The 17,532-nt window shown below is 34.3% G+C and overlaps 1 protein-coding gene across 12 annotated transcripts in view; it reads left to right on the top strand.

The window, feature by feature from the left end:
* RBM41 (RNA binding motif protein 41) overlaps positions 1 to 17,532 on the top strand; it is a 54,839-nt gene that overhangs the window by 24,252 nt on the left and 13,055 nt on the right. For all 12 annotated transcript variants that reach the window (XM_048213566.2, XM_048213565.2, XM_044392099.3 and 9 more), the window contains one exon: positions 9,763 to 10,166. In XM_048213566.2, the coding sequence (XP_048069523.1) occupies positions 9,763 to 10,166 (404 nt within the window). The remainder of the gene's footprint in view (positions 1 to 9,762; positions 10,167 to 17,532) is intronic.

Raw genomic sequence — 17,532 nt, 5'->3', positions numbered from 1 at the left:
GGACATGTGGGTTGTTTCCATTGGGGGGGGCTGTAAGTATCAGTCCTGCTACTGTGATCATTCTTGTACATGTATCCTGGGACACATATGCAGGAGTTTCTCAGGATATATACCTAGGAGTGGAATTGAGGGGTGAAGAATTCCTACCTGTTCACTTTATAGATATTAACTCTTTTGTGAAGGGATTGTCCCAAGTTAAAAACCCACCAACCACGTGTGAAGAAGGTTCAGGTTGCTGCATATCTTTGTCCACACTGGGTATCATCAGACTCCAATCTGATGGGTATTTACTTATATTTCAGTATAGTTCCCTTTCTTAATAATTAGCGTTCATTTATATTACTTTTTATTTGTCTAGGGTTTAGTAAAGTCTTGTTTTCCTCACCCTTCTATTTTGAAAAATTTCAAGCATGGAGAAAAATTGAAAGGATAGTATACTCACACCCTTCATGTACATTTACCAACTACTGGCATTTTGCCACATTTGCTGTATCTCTACTATCCTCTACACTAGAGAGAGAGAGAGAGAGAGAGAGTGTGTGTGTGTATGTGTGTGTGTGTATGTGTGGTTTGTCTATTGCTAAACAATTTGAAAGTAAATTTCAGACATTAAGAGGTTTTACTCTTAAATACTTCATTATGTATCTTCTAAGAACATAGACATTCTCCTGTATAATCATAGTATTATGTTCACTCTTAAGATATTTAGCATTGTTACACATACTATCTAATATACAGTATCTAATTAGATTTCTCAATTTTAAATTCAGGATGTAATCAGGGATTACATATTGCATTTAGTTTGCTTTATAACAGTTCGTGTGTGTGTGTGTGTGTGTGTGTGTGTGTGTCTGTCTGTCTGTCTGTCTGTCCGTCTGTTGCAGGCATTGATACTTTTCAGGAGTCTAAGTCCATATTGTTTTGTTTGTTTCGTTGTGGTTTTAACTTCCTTCCGTTGGTGTCTAATGAGGTTGGAAACCCTCTCACACATAATTGACCATTTGGATAGCCTCCTTTGTGAAATGGCTATTCAGTTCTTTTGCTCATTTAGCAAATGTTACCTGCATAACTTTCCATCTGTTTTATATCTGTGTCCAGATGCACTCTTGGTTCAGAGGTCACTTTAGGCATGTTATCAAAGCAGTAGCTTGCCCCAAAGCCCTGGGATATGGCAGATCTCAATGATCACTACTTACCTTCAGTAGTGCTCTGTGAAGAGGGAGCTAGTAGGAAAGTGTTGTGGTTATATGTCCTGAATATTCTATCTCCAAATTTCGTCTCTCATCTTAAATGCATTTCTTATAAATTTGTATAAGTTCTTTATTATTGTGGACACTTGCTCTTTGTTGGCTATATGTGTTGAAAATGCCTATTCCTACTTTTTGGCTTATCATTTCATTCCCTTTATGGTGTCTTTTGATGAATAAAAGTTCTTCATTTGTATGTAATAAAATCTATTAATTTTTCTTTCCACTTTGTGATTTTTCTGCTTTGATTAATGAATCCTTCCCTGCATGAGCTCAGGAAGATATTGTTCTTTATTCTGAAGGCTTTATGTTTTTGCCTTTCACATTTAAGTCTTTGATCCACCTGGAATTGATTTCTGTATATGGTATGAAGTAGGATTTCAGGTTTTGTTTTGTTTTGTTTTTTACCATATAAATAACCCTTTATCCCAACAATATATTTTGAAAATGTCCCTGCACTGTTATTTATTGCTAGCTCTGTCATATATCAGGTGTTCATGTATGCATGGGTGTTTTTATAGGTTCTCTCTTTTGTTCCTTTGGTCTTTTTTGGCTCTCAGTATATCATAACCAGATGACAATTTAGCTTTTTAATGTCTTGATATCTGGTTCAATAAGAAAAAAACAATTCCTTCCACCTTGTTCTTCTTCAAAAGTGTTTTGTCTACTTTTGATACTTCACTTTTCCATGGAAATTTTAGAATCAGCTTGTCAAGTTACACACACACATACTCACACACATACTCTCTCTTACATGATTTCAACTGAGATTCCATTGAGTATTTAAATGAATTGAGGACAGTTGACATATTTACAGTATGAGTCTTCAGATCTTCAAGGGTGAATATGCTATATCTTATCATTCATTTAATTATTCTTTAATGTCTTTTAATATATTTCCCCTATTTTCTGTTCTAACATTTTGTGAGACTGAATAGTTTTTTTCTTGATTTTTAAACAACTTCATTGAGGTATGAACTTTATATGTGGTAAAATTCACCTATTTGTAAGTGTTCAATTAAGGCGATAGTAAATTTTTATTGACTTATGGTCATCAATACGAACCAATCTTAGAACATTTCCATCACTCTGCAAAATTCCCATGAGCGTATTTACAATAGATCACTCCCACACCTACCCCAAGCCTTCTGTCTCTATAAATTTGTTGTATCTAGGTGTTTCATATAAATGGAATCTTAACAATATGTGATCTTTGGAATTTGGCTTCTTTCAGGTAACATGTTTGTGAAGTTTGTTCATGTTGTAGCCTGTATCAGCAATTCATTCCTTTTTATTACTAAATAATTTTCCATTTTATAGATATACCACATTTTGTTTATCCTTTCTCTGCTGATGGCATTTGAATACTTTCCACCTTTTGGCTACTGTGAATAATACAATGAACATTCATATCCAAGTATTTGTATGGATATGTTTTCATTTCTCTTGAGTGAATGGAGTTTCTAGGTCATATGGTAACTCTGTATAACCGTTTGAGGAACTGCCAAACTGTTTTCCGGTGTGGTTGCATCATTTTACTTTCTCATCAGTGATGTATGAGCGTTCCTACTTCTTTATATTCTTGCCAACTCTTGTTATTCCCTTTTTTTTTAAACAGCCATACTAGTGGGTATGTACTAATATCTCATTGTGGCTTTAATTCGAGTTTCTATAATAACAAATAATCATGAATATTTTTCATGTGTTTATTAGCCTTTCTTATGTCTTCTTTGATGAAGTGTCTATTCAAGTCTTTTACCCATTTTTTGATGGGGTTTTCTTAGTATTGAGTGGTAAGAGTTCTGAATTCAGGTACTTTATAAGTTATATGATTTGCAAATATCTTCTTCCAGTCTGTAGCTTGCCTTTTTATTTTCTAATGGTGTCTTTTGAAGCACAAACGTTTTAAATTTTAATGAAGTTCCATTTATCAATTTGTTCCTTTATGACGGGCTTTTGGTATCATATCTAAGAAATTGTAGCTGAACTCAAGGTCAGAAAGATATTCTCCTGTGTTTTCTTCTAGAATATGTATCATTTTAGCTCTTACAATTAGATCTGTTATCTGTTTTGAGTTCATTTTTTGTGTGTGAGATAAAGATCCTAAGTTCATATTTTTAAATATGCATATCCAACTCTCCCAGCACTATTTATTGTAAAGACTATTATTTCCCCCATTGAATTGTCTTGGCACCTTTGTGAAAAATCAATTGACCATAAATGTAAAGGTTTATTTCAGGACACTTGTTTTGGTTCCATTGATGTATACACCTACCCTTATACTCTCAATGTCTTTACCTTTATATAAGTTTTGAAATCAGGTAGTGTAATTCCTCCAACTTTGTTCCTGTTTTTCAGAGTAGCTTTGGTTATTCTTGGCTCTTTGTATTTCCATGTAAATTTTAGGAGCAGCTTGTCAATTTCTCTGTGAAAAAAAAAAAAGCCTGCTGATATTTGATAAGGATTGTGTTGAATCTGTAATTCAACTTGGGGAAAACTGCCATTTTAATAATATTGAATATTTTAGTCCATGAACATGGAATGTCTCTTCCTTTATTTAGCCCTTCTGTAATTTATTTCAGCAATGTTTTATAGTTTTAAGTTTACAAATATTATATTTTTACTAATTAAATATTTTTTTCATTTTGATGCTCTTGTGAACAGAAATGTTTTATTTCACTTTCTGATTGTTATGTACATGTCTGTAGAAATACAGTTGATTATTGTGGATACCTTGGGATTTTCTACATAGACAATTATGTTGCCTATGAATAAGGCAGTTTTACTTCTTTCTTTCCAATCTGGATGTCTTTTTTTGTCTCCTTGCTTTGTCTAGAACCTTCAGTACGGTGTCCAGTGGAGGTGGTGAGAGCAAGCATCTTTGCCTTGTTCCCAGTCTTTGGGGGAAAGCATTCAGTTTTTAACGATAAACTATGATCTTAGCTCTAGGTTTTTTGTACATGATCTTTAGCATTATAGTACATTACTTTCCTTTGGGTGCTATAACTAATTATTATAAACTTAGTGATTTAAAGCAACTAGTTTCTTCTCTTATAGTTCTAGAGGTCAGAAGTTGTAAATCCAGTTGTTCTTATGGTTGCCTCTCTTCTCTAGTTCTCTAGGGGAGCCTTTTCCAGTGTCTAAAATCCACCTGTAATTCCTTGGCTCATGGCCCTTTCCTCACATTACTTCAACCTCCACTTCCATTGCTACATCTACTACTCTGTCTCTGACCCTCCTGCCTCCTTGATTATATTGGGCCCACCTGCATAATCCAGGATAATCTCCTTAACTCAAGATGTGTAACTTAATCACATCTGTAGAGTCTCTTTTCCCATGTAACATTTTCATAGATTCCAGGAGTTAGGATGTGGACATTTTTGGGGAGTCATTCAGCCTAACATATGCAGGTTGAAGTTGTTCCCTTCTATTCCTACTTAAGTGAGGTTTTTTTTTTTTTTTAAATCATGAATGGGTTTTGGATTTTATTTAATCCTTTTGCTGCACTCACTATAGTCATCATGTAGTTCAAGTTCAATGTTTTAATCTATTAATATGATGTATTATGGTCATTGATTTTTTTAGATGATAAACCAGTCTTTCATTTCTGGGATAAATTCCACTTATATGTGTATAATCATTTCTATATATTGCTGAATTAGGCAGACTTGCTAATATTTTGTTAAGGATTTTTGTGTCTGTTCATGAAGGATATTTGTGGTTTTCTTTGCATGTGGTGTCTTTGTTTAGCTTTGGTTTTAGTATAGCATTGACATCATAGAATAAGTTGGAAAAGATTCCCGCCTCTTATTTTCTGAGAGTGTTTGTGCATGATTGATATTATTTCTTTAAATATTTGGTAGAATTCACCAATGAAGATATCTGGAATTGGACTTTTCTTTGTGGGTAGATTGTTGATTACTGATTCAACTGATTTACTTATTATAGGTTTATTCAGCTATTCTCTTTATTTTTGAGTCTGCTTGGTAATTTGTATCTTTCTATGAATTTGTCCATTCATCTAAGCTTTCTAATTTGTTGGCCTGAAGTTATTTATAATATTCCCTTATAATCATTTCCATTTCTATAGTGTCAGTAATGATGCCTCATCTTTAATTCTTGATTTTAGTCATTTTTGTCTTCTCTCTTATTTTCTTGGTTGGTCTAGCTAAGGTTTGGCCATTTTGTTAAACTTTTCAAAGAATCAGCTTTTGGTTTCAGTGATTTTCTCTATTTTTCTGTTTTCTGTTGCACTGATTTATTCCTTAATCTTTATTATTTTCTTCTTTTTCCTTGCTTTGTGTTTAGTTTGCTCTTTTTCTAGTTTCCTTAGTTTGGAAGCTCAGACTGTAGGTTTAAACACATTCTTCTTTTCTGATATAGGTGTTCAAAGCTGTAATTTTCTCTCTAACATTGTTTTAATTGCATCTATAAATTTAGATATGCTGTGTTTTCCTTTTCATTTAGTTGAAAATATTTTTAAAATTTCCTTTGTGAGTTCTTTGACCTATGAGTTATTTAGAAGTCTGTTGTTTAATTTCTAAATATTTGTATTTTCTCATATTTCTTCTAGCAGTGAATCTCTAATGTAATTCCATTGTGGTCAGATAGTTTGTATGATTTCAGACTTTTTAAATTTTTTGAAACATATTCCTCACTTTGGGGCCCTCACTCTAGTATCAGCATGATAGATTCCCTCACTTTCTTTAAGTATTCTCTCTCAAATGTCACTTTCTCAATGAGACTTACCGAGACCAACATTAAAATTGCAACTACCACTACTACAACCCCCTAGCACTTCCAATCACCCATTACACTGCTGTATTTTTTTTCATAGCATAGTGCTCATAACCTTCTGACATACTCTATAATTCACTGAGCTCTATGTTGATAGGGATCTCTATTTTATTTACTGATACATCCCAAGAACCTAGAATAGTACCTGAATCATAGTAGTCACTAAATAAATATATATTTTTGAATGTATACATTAGAATATTTATCCACGTGGTCATATGTAGCTGAAATTTCTTCACTTTCATTAGAATATAGTATTTTGTTGTATAAACTGACTACAATTTTATAATTGATTCTTAGATGGACATTTATATTTTTGCCAGTTTCAGGCTACTATAAATAGCACTGATCCAAACATTATTATTATTGTATCCTGGTACATGTATACCTAAGTTTCTGTAGGGCATATATGTAGGAGTGGAACTGATTGGTCATATTATGAGCATATATTCAATATCAGTAGATAATGGTATAGTGATTTGCACTATGGGTGCACATTCCTACCAGCAATGTATGAGGGTTCCATTTGCTCTACAATTTCACTGACATGATATTGGTGTTCTTTTTAATCTTTTGCCAGTATGGCCATTTTCTATTAATATCCTAACCCATTCTTAATTAGCATTTTCCTGAATTCTAATATGGTTGAACATTTTGCCTATATTTATTAGCCATGTATATTTCCTCTTTTGTGAGGCATATTTTCAATTGTCTGCCCCTTTTCTTAATGGTTCCTTGCCAGTTATTTGTGCAGCAAATACCTTTTCCCAGTCTATGACTTTTCTGTCTCTTTATGATATATTTTTTTAAAGATTTTATTTATTTATTTGACAGAGATAGAGACATCCAGCGAGAGAGGGAACACAAGCAGGGGGAGTGGGAGAGGAAGAAGCAGGCTCATAGCGGAGGAGCCTGATGTGGGGCTCGATCCCATAACGCCGGGATCACGCCCTGAGCCGAAGGCAGATGCTTAACCACTGTGCCACCCAGGCGCCCCTCTTTATGATATTTTTAATGAACAGAAGTTTTAAATTGTAATGTAGTTGTATTTGTCGATATTTTCCTTAATGGTTAATGCTTTTGGGGTCTTAAGAAATCCTTCTATAAATATTCTTATACCTTGCTGGTGGAAATGCAGAATAATACAACTCCTACAGAGTGGAATTTAGCAATATTAGGAAAAATTACATACACATTTACCCTTTGTCTCAGCAATGCCACCTCTTGTAATGTGTTTCAAAGACATACTGGAAAAATACAAAATCCTGTAGGCACAAGGCTGTTTGTCAGGGTATTATTCAAAAAGCTGAAAAGACTGGATATAGCACTAACATCCACACAGTAGAGTACTGTGCACCTATCAAGAGGAAGGGGAAGAGCTCTACACATTAATATGTTATCTCCAGGATATATTGTTAAGTGCAAGAAAGTAAGTTGTAGAACAGTGTTTATAGTAAGTTACCTTTTATGTAGGAAAGGGTTGTAAATAATGAATTATATAGATACACACATATATGTGTTGTGTATGCACACCTATTTGCTTATATTTTCAAAAAAGAAACAATGGAACCATAATGTCAAAACAATAAAAATTATACTTATGGGGGAGGAAAGGAATGGGATGAAGGGGACAGAGATGGAGGTGAGACTTATGTGAAGGTACTGTATAACACAGTTTTCATTTTAGACTCATATAAATGTTCTGCATAATATAAAAAATAATAAAGGAAAAAAATCAATTCCTAAAATTCATAAATAACCTGAAGCAAATGAACCTAACTATAAAGTTGGTAACATAACCATACAGAAAAAACAATTATGTAAAGTGACTTTAGAACAACATTTGTACATTCCTAATGGGATACATTTTAAGGACAAAAATAACTGCAAAGATATATGAAACAGTAGTTTTATTATTAATAGTTATATTAGTATTGTTATTGACATTTTAAAATTCCATAAATATGTTATGGGAAAAAGCTAATAAATAATTTTGTTAATATCATTGAGCCAATATTTTAAGCATATGTGAAAAGAGATACAAGTCTGAAATCAAGGCATTTGAGTAAAAAACTTGTAATCTTAAATTTAAAGTAGAAATACCAGTATGAACTCATGAACTCAACAGCTATGAACATACCTAGCAACACATTGTGGTTTCTAAATACTATTTCCCATTAAAAGGAGCCAGGGGTCCTTGGAGAGATAATCTAGGTTTGAGTCAGGAAATATTCAAAATGAACTTGTGACATCTTGCTGTGCCAAAAAACTGGAAAGCAACACAGGAGCCAATTTGAAGGGACTTATTGGTCCCAAGTGGGATAATTTGACCACTAAAAAGTATAAATATTACATTTAATTGGAACACATCAAACATACGAAAATGATCTCACAATTACACTAAAAAGAATCATTGGTCACCACTGGAGATTTCTAAGGTACCAACTTAATAATCTCATAGTTGGTAAATACTGGGAAAAAAATCAAGCATTTGTCCTGCCTTTCCTATATGAACTGTATACGGGAAACCAAATAGTTGACGGTAAGTTCATTATAGAATTCCAGATAATAAATACAAAAGAAATAATAGAATTAACAAATATAAAAGAAATAATAGAATTAGGGGAGTCTCATTTCGCAACTTCTCAGTAAATTAACAGAGCTAGGCAATTGTCATCAATGGATGCAAAACCTATTAGGTGAATGGGAAAACTTTATAATGGAGGGATCAGACTAACACCACCTGAATATGCTGATCAACTTTAGCGTCATTAAAGTGGGACCACCAAACATTATGTGCCTTATGACATGATGTAATAGGAAGTACACATCTACCTATGGATGATTGTTGCCTAAAATATTGAACTTGAATCTAATCAAACCTCTAGATCAGCACTGTCTTAATGCAACTTTCCACAATGATGTAAATGGTTTCTATCTATTCTGCCCATTATGGTATCCACTAGCCATATATGGCTGTTGAGCATTTGAAATGTGACTAGTTTAATTGGGGAACTGACATCTAAAACAGTAATTTAAATATATTTGTGTGGCCAGTGACTATTGTATTAGATAGCATAGCTCTAGATTTAACTGCCAGTTTGTAAGAGATAGAGGGGATTGAGGAACAAGTTAAACAATAACATGAGGAACAATCAGTCGAATTTCATTTGTTCTCTGAACAAATGATGTGGTTCCTCTAGTAATTCAATGGGATGGAGAAAAAAATGATTTGGAGGCGTGGAAAAGAAGGGGCACTCTTTTAAAATCGAAGAGACTTAAAAGATATAACAGCCAAAGCCTGGTTTAGATTCTGCATTGAACAGCCAAGTGTAGAAAGATATCTTGGAGATAATCAGAGCCATTTGAATATGAACTCAGTAGTAGATGATACTAAGGATTATTATTAATTTTGTCAAGTGGGATAATGCCATACTGGTTACATTTTTAATGCCTTTATCAGTTAGGTGCATGTACTTGCATGACTGAGAGTGAGCACCTCCTTAAATTTTGCACCCGAGGTGCCTCACTTGCTTTATCATAGTTCCAGCCTTGCTTGAGATGCACTACATTAAAATAGCTGTATACTGTTGTCATTTGTCAGATTTGCCCCAGCAGAGTTTCTATATCTGAGATCCAAGATTTAATTTTTATTTATTTGTCAAAGGTTGTGTTGGTAGGCTTTGTAGAACTTCCCTATCTCTTTGTCTTGATCTAGATGAACCCCAAAAGAAGAACAAAGGTGATCCCATGAACAACCTGGAAAGTTTTTACCAAGAGATGATAATGAAAAAACGTCTTGAAGAGTTCCAACTTATGAGAGGTGAACCCTTTGCTTCCCACTCACTGGTCTCAGCTACATCAGTGGGAGATAGTGGCACAGCTGAGAACCCGTCATTACTCCAGGACAAGGGAAAACAGGCAGCACAGGGTAAAGGTCCCAGTCTCCATGTGGCAAAAGTTATTGATAATTCACCTGAGCAGTGTTGGACTGGGCCTAAGAAGCTGACGCAGCCAATAGAATTTGTCCCAGAAGATGAGATCCAGAGAAATCGTTTGTCAGAGGAAGAGATCCGAAAAATTCCTATGTTTTCTTCATATAATCCAGGGGAGCCAAACAAGGTATAGGCCAAACCAAGAAAAAAAACATGGGTTGTTTTAATTTTTCTTTACCTCTACCTAAATTAATACTTTTAAATTAGCTTTGATTATACCAAGGATTGGTGACATAGGCACTGTGATTGTGTTTTTCCTTGACTTTGACTATTAATTCTCTGCATATTATATAAGTAGCATATTTCCTATGATGTTCTTTGTGGTTTCCTAAGGTCCTAAGCTACCCTTAGAATTTTAAAGAAATCTTGATGAGACTCTAGTCCATATCTACTAGAGGTCCTGAATTGAAGGAAAAGTAACCTCCAGTTTCCTAGGCTGGTAATAAATCAAGTAATATTCATAGGACCACTGTATCAGGTAGCCGTAGTGCCTCTGCAATTAGTCAATAAATAATTGGCCACCTGGTTATGAGTAGGGATTACTGTTATTACATGAGTTTTTTTCTTTAGAATGCTCCACCTGGCTTTCATATGACATGACTTTAAATTTCTGATACTAAACAGCAAAGTGAAAGTGCAGGGCCTCTAAGTCTTGAGAAATTGACAAATATATAAGTAGAGTTGTAAACAATCCTTGTTTTATTGATCACATCATTATTTCACATTATTGGTATATGTTACATCCAGAATGGAAAACTTTATTGTCGTGTCACTCAAAGAGGCAACACAAGCCCCTGGAGCATATACTTGGTTGTGTTCAATTTAAAAAACAAACCAAAAAAAAAAAAAATAATGTTAGCTTCTAGCTATCCCTGAATTTTAAAAAAATGCATTGTAGATGAGGGATATTAAAACAATTTCCTTTGAGTGATTGCATTTCTAATATATTCCTGCTGTTAGTCCAAGGGCAGCTTGATTTGTTTTTTATTGTAAAATAGTATTATACAGAAAGTTATAGAGAATAATATAGCAAATACCCTTATACCTAGCCAGCCATCTTTTTCAATTCTTAATAGTTTCCGTATTTGCTTGATTAGGAAAATAATAGAGCCTTATCGATACACCTGAAGACTTCCATGTATCCCTTTTACCAATCCCATTTCCCTATCTCCTCTCCAGAGGTAACCACTAACCTGAATTTGCTACTTACCATTCTGATGCATGTTTTTGTATTTTTATTACATATTTATATATTCATAAACAACATTTAGTTTTATATATTTTAAAACTATATAGATGATATCATACTCTACATATCCTTCTACAACTTGCTTTTTTGACTCAATATACGTAGTGTTTTTTAAACCTATTTTAATAATATAAGGAACTATGTAGTATTCCGTTGTAGAAATATACTATAATTTACCCATTCTCCTGAAGATATTTTCTTCTTATTTTTGCTGTTACAGACAGATCTGCAACATTGTATGTATCTCCTGTTGTATATGTACAAGAGTTTCTCTAGGACAGTTTTCCAAACTTTAGGTTGGAATTAGTAGGTCACAACAAGCAATTTTTTTAATGAAACAAAATGGAATAGAATAGAAAATACCAAAGTACGTTCTATACAGTAAGGGTGATTACTGTTTCTGGAAGCTTTTGGTTTGGTTTTGTGTGCGTGTGCGTGTGTGTGGGTGCGCATGCGCGCACGTGTATGTGTGTGATACGTATGTGGGGCAGAATGTAAAATGCATTTCTTCCTATAGATCTCAGTAAAAAAAAGTTGGAAAAATACTGCTCTATTGCAGTGATTCTCAAATGTTAGTATGTACCAGAATCACCTGGCTTGTTAGAACACAGATTGCTGGGCTCCACCTTCAGAATTTCTTATTTAGTAGACCTGGAGTAGGGCCTGAGAATTTGCATTTCCAACAAGTTCCCATGACCTGCTGATGCTGCTGGTCTGAGTGACATTTTAAGAATTACTGTTCTAGATTACATTCCTAGGAGTGGAATTACTGTGATATAGGGTATGTATATATTCAACTCCATGAGCAGGGTTTCAGAAATCTCTTTCATATCCTTGCCAAGACTCTTTGAAATTGGACTTTTTATTTTTGCCAGTATAAAATGTTTGAAGGTATCTCATTGATTTAATTTGCATGTTTCTGATTTGCAATGAAGTTATGCTTATAATCATACATTTGTTAGCTTTTCAGTAATCTTGTGTGTTTTGCATGTTCCATTTCTTTGCCCATTATTTGATTGTTTAGTTTGTCATATTATTTACAGAAAAAAAATTTTAAGTAGGCTCCACGTGACAGCATGGAGCCCAACACGGGCTTGAACTCAGGACCCTGAGATCAAGACCTGAGCTGAGATCAAGTCAGATGCTTAACCAATTGAGCCACCCGGGTGCCCCAAGAAATTATTTTTAAATTCTGGATACAAACACGTGTAGCTTATTTAGCAAATATATTCGTCCAGTGAGTGGCTTATCTTTTAAACATTATTTCTGATGTCCTTTGTTAACCAGAAGTCTTTCATTTTAATGTTATCAAGCCATCAGTATTTTATTTGATGGTCTGTGTGTTTTGAATCATTTTAAGGAAATCTTTTCCTACAAACCAATAAGAAGTACACAAACAACCCAATAAAAATGACCAGAAGATGTGAATAGGTAATTCACAGGGGAGAAAACAGGAATAGCCAATTAGCTATGAAATCTTATTAGTGATCAAAGAAATGCAAAATATAACTACAGTGAAAAACTGTTTAATACCCAGGAAGTTGGCATACCTTTAAAGGCCTGACAATGCCAAGTATTGGTGAACATACGGAGTAGTAAGAACTCTAATTTACTGCTGGGTGAATATAAATGAGGACAATCACTTTTATGAACATTGTGGCAATTCCTAGTAAAATAGAAGATGTTCATATACTAAGTCAGCAGTCCCACCCCTAGGTGTCTATCCTAGAGGAGCTCTTACACACGCACGTTAGGAGATATTATAAAGATACTCACTGTAGCATTGTTTATAAACAACACACTTGTTCATCAGCAGGAGAATGGATAAAGCGTGGTATATTCATAAAACAGAATACAGTGTAGAAAACGAATAAAATATAACTACATGTATTAACATGCATGAAACTCACAAATAATATTGAATGAAGAAAGCTACTTGGTTTCAGCTCCAACACGTAAAGTGCTTGGAAGTTGTCACTCATGTCTTATAACAAGAAAAACAGCTGAACAAAGGAAAGAGCAATGACTGTTCCTGGACCCATCAGAGAATTGAAGTCACAGAGTAAACTGCAACCCCAAAATCTGGAGAGACAAGCAGTTACAGAGAATCACAACCCAGATCTTCTCATCTGGAGCAGAAAGCACTGGAGCCATGAACTGGGAGGGACACTTAAGTGGTAACCTTGACAAATTTCTGAAAGCAGAGTGTAGATTGTTTGACAAACTCTAGGGGCCTCGGTCTATGAGGGCCCTCACATTTGCATTGCTTTTAACTCCAGGAACCCCACTAGGTTCTCAAGAGGAAGGGCCAAGAAACAATCTCCTGTTCCTGACATGGAGAAGGGAAAAGGAATCATTTTGAAGTATATCAAGAGCTTCTGCCTACCAAAGGGATACCCAGCAAGTGAAACAATTTTACCAAAGCCTTCTCTAGCTTGTGAGAAGGAAAATTATCCAACTCCAGATGCCTCCAGCTTTCCTGTCTCATCTAAGAGAGAAAGAGAGGTAAAAAAAAAAAAAAAGCTGTAAAACACTTGTGAAGGTTACATGCTGGAGACACAGGCACACTAAAAGATTTGAGATTACGAGATTATGGAATTAGGAGATTACAGAATGTTTCCTTTGCCCCGCACTTTACCACCAAATCAATAGGGCATCAATACAATAACTATGGATTACAGCTGGAGACTTGCAAGGCTCCGACTCTATTTAAGGAGTTTTTAGGGAAACCCCAAAAAACGGGAGAAAAAACAAGGACATTAGAAGAAATTGAAACCTCTGACACCTGCAGCTAGAGTAAACACTAAACACAGCCAACTCCTGGCCAGATTAACATAAAACCTTATACTAATGCCCTGTTTACCTTAGTTCCTCTTAATTTGTACATCCTGTCCAGCTTTCAACAAAACAATCACAAAGCATGCTAGAAGAAAAACCACACTCTGAAGACACAAAGCAAGCATCAGAACCAAACTCAGATATACAGGTTTTGGAATTACCAGATATATGGAATTTAAAATAACTATGTTTAATATGCTAAAGAATTTATTAGAGAAAATATGCAATATACAAGAACAGATGGGTAATGTAAGCAGATAGAGAGAAACTCAGAATCAGAAGGAGATACAGGAAATCAGAAACACTAAAAGAAATGCTTTTGGTACACTCATCAGTAGACTGGGAGTGGCCAAGGAAGGAATCAGTATGCTTGAAGACATGTCAATAAAAACGTCCCAAACTGAATTGCAAAGAGAAAAAGGACTGTACAAAATGGAAAATAATATCCAGGAACTATGGGACAATTTCAAATGCTATAACATACATGCTATTGGAATACCAGAAGGAGAATAAAGAAAAGGAACAGAAGAAATAGTTGAAGTAGGAATGGCTGAGAATTTTCTAAGATTAATGACAGACACCAGAGCACAGGTGCAGAATCTGGGAAGACAATACCAACCAGGATAAATACCCCCAAAATACACCTAAGCATATCATGTTCAAACACAGAAAACTGAGACAAAGAGAAGATCTTGAAAACACCCAGAGAAAACTCTTTACCTATAGAGGAACAATAAGAATTACATTGGATCTCTCTTTTTTTTTTAAGACTTTATTTATTTATTTGACAGAGAGAGAGACAGCCAGCGAGAGAGGGAACACAAGCAGGGTGGGTGGGAGAGGAAGAAGCAGGCTCCCAGCAGAGCAGGGAGCCTGACGCAGGGCTCGATCCCAGGACCCTGGGATCACGCCCTGAGCCGAAGGCAGACGCTTAACGACAGCCACCCAGGCGCCCCTACATTGGATTTCTCATCAGAAACCATACGAGCAAGAAGAGAGGACTGAAATATTTAAAGTATTGAAAGAAAAAAAACCACTCACCTAGAAATCTCTATCCAGCAAAACAGTCCTTCAAAACAAAAAATAAAGACTTTGTCAGGCAAACCAAAACTGAGGGAATTTGTCAGCAGTAAATCTGCCTTGTGAGAAATATTTATTTTTCAAAAAAAGGTTTTCCAGAGAGAAGGAAAATGATATAGGTCAGAAAACCAGATCTCTATAAAGAAGACCATAGGAGAAAGAATACATGAAGGTAAAATAAAATCTTTTTTTTCTTATTTTTAACTGCTTTGAAAGATAACTGTTCAAAGTAATAATAACAATGTATTAGGCAATTATAGCATATGGGTAAATGAATGTTATAAAACAGGAATGTTATAAGGGATAGGAGGGAGGAATTAGTATGTGGTGTATATAACTGTTACAAGTTATCTGCATTACCAGTGAAGTGGTATAATGTTGAGAGTAGGCTTAGATTAGTTGTAAATGAATCTTTTAAACTCTAAGGTGACCACTAAAAATTATAAAATGAAGTATAATTAATATGCTGGGGGGGTGAAAATTACATCATAAAATGAGATCCATTCTCTACAATTTTTTCTACGAAGTAGAAACAGAGGGAACACTTTCTAACTCATTTTATGAAACCAGCCTTAGCTTAATACCAAAACTAGGTAAAATCATTAAATAAAGCAAACCTACAGACTGATATCTGTCATGATCATAGATGCAAAAATCCTAAATTTTAGGAAAATAAAAATATTTGATTAAAATATTTTGATTGAAAAATCAAAACATTAGGAAATCACATCTAACAATGTATCAAAATAATTATATACCATGATAAGGTAGGATTCATTCTAGGTATCTATGGCTGATTCTGCATTTGAAAATCAATTAATACAATCTACCACATCAACAAACTAAAGAAGAATAATTGTATCTTTATTTCAGTTGATGTAGAAAAGGCATTTGACAAGTCTAAAAACCATTCATGACAAAAAAACTCTCATCAAACTAAGAATAGAAGGAAACATCTTCAGCTGATAAAAAATATTTACAAAACCCTACAGCTAACATCGTACTTAATGGTGAGCAACTGGGTGCTTTCCCCTTTGATCAGGAATAAGACAAGGATGTACCCCCTCCCTACTTCTTTTCAGTATTTTACTAGAAATGCTAGCTAGTGCAGTAAAATAAGAAAAGAAAAAGTACACAGATCAAAAAGGGAATTGTCTTTTTTTCACAGATGACATGTATGTCTATGTAGAAAATTCCAAAGAATCAGCAACAACAATGTGAAATAACTACTGGAACTAATAAGTGGAATATAGCAAGTTTGGAGGATACAAGGTTTATATACAAAAGCCAGTTGCTTTTCTGTATACCAAGAAATGAACAATTGAAATTAAAATTTAAAACCCAGTACTGTTTTATAAAAGCACCACAAAAAAGTGAAATATTTAGGTATAAATCTATGAAAATATGTACAGGGTATGTACACAGAAAACTAAAACTCTGCTGAAAAATTAAAGAAGATGATAAACAAATGTAGAGATATTCTGTGTTCATGGATTGGAAGACCTAATATTGTTAAGATGTCAGTTCTTCCCAAATTGATATGTAGATTCCATGCAATCCCAATAAAATCCTGGCAAGCTATTTTGTGGATATAGACCAACTGATTATAAGTTTATATGGAAAAACAAAAGACCCAGAATATCCAACACAGTACTAAAGATGTACAAAGTTGGAGGACTGATACTACCCAACTTTAAGATTTACTATAATCAAGAAGGGTGGTGTTGGTGGGAAAAAAACATAGATCAATGGAGCAGAATAGAGACTCCAGAAATGGAACAGAATAGAGACTCCAGAAATAAGCTCACACAAATATAATGAACTAGTCTTTGACAGGGAGCAAAGGCAATTCAATGAAGGAAAGATAGTCTTTTCAGGAAATTGTGCTAAAATAAATAACTGGTTATCCACATTCCAAATAGGAATCTAAACACAGATCTTATGTTCTTTAGAAAAAATTTAACTCAAAATAGATCATAGATCTAAATGTAAAATACAATACTACAACACTTCTAGAAGAAAGTAGAAAATCTAAATGATCTTGTGTTTGGTGATACATTTATAGATACAACACCAAATGCATGATATGTGAAAGAAAAAAATTGAAAAATCAGACTTTGTTCAATTTACAAACTTCTGCTATGTGAAAGACACTTTTAAGAAAATCAAAAGACAAGCCACAGACTAGAAAAAAAAGTTTGCAAAATATGTCTAATAAAGGACTTGTATCCAAAATATACAAAGATCTCCTAAAACTCAATAGTAGTAAAACAAACAACCCAATTAAAAAATGGGCAAAATGTAGGAACAGACACCTCAAAAAGGA

The sequence above is a fragment of the Ursus arctos genome, chromosome X (assembly GCF_023065955.2).
Source record: "Ursus arctos isolate Adak ecotype North America chromosome X, UrsArc2.0, whole genome shotgun sequence".
Lineage (NCBI taxonomy): Eukaryota > Metazoa > Chordata > Mammalia > Carnivora > Ursidae > Ursus > Ursus arctos.
Note: the sequence above shows the minus strand (reverse complement) of the source record. Positions and strands in the feature narration are given on the sequence as shown.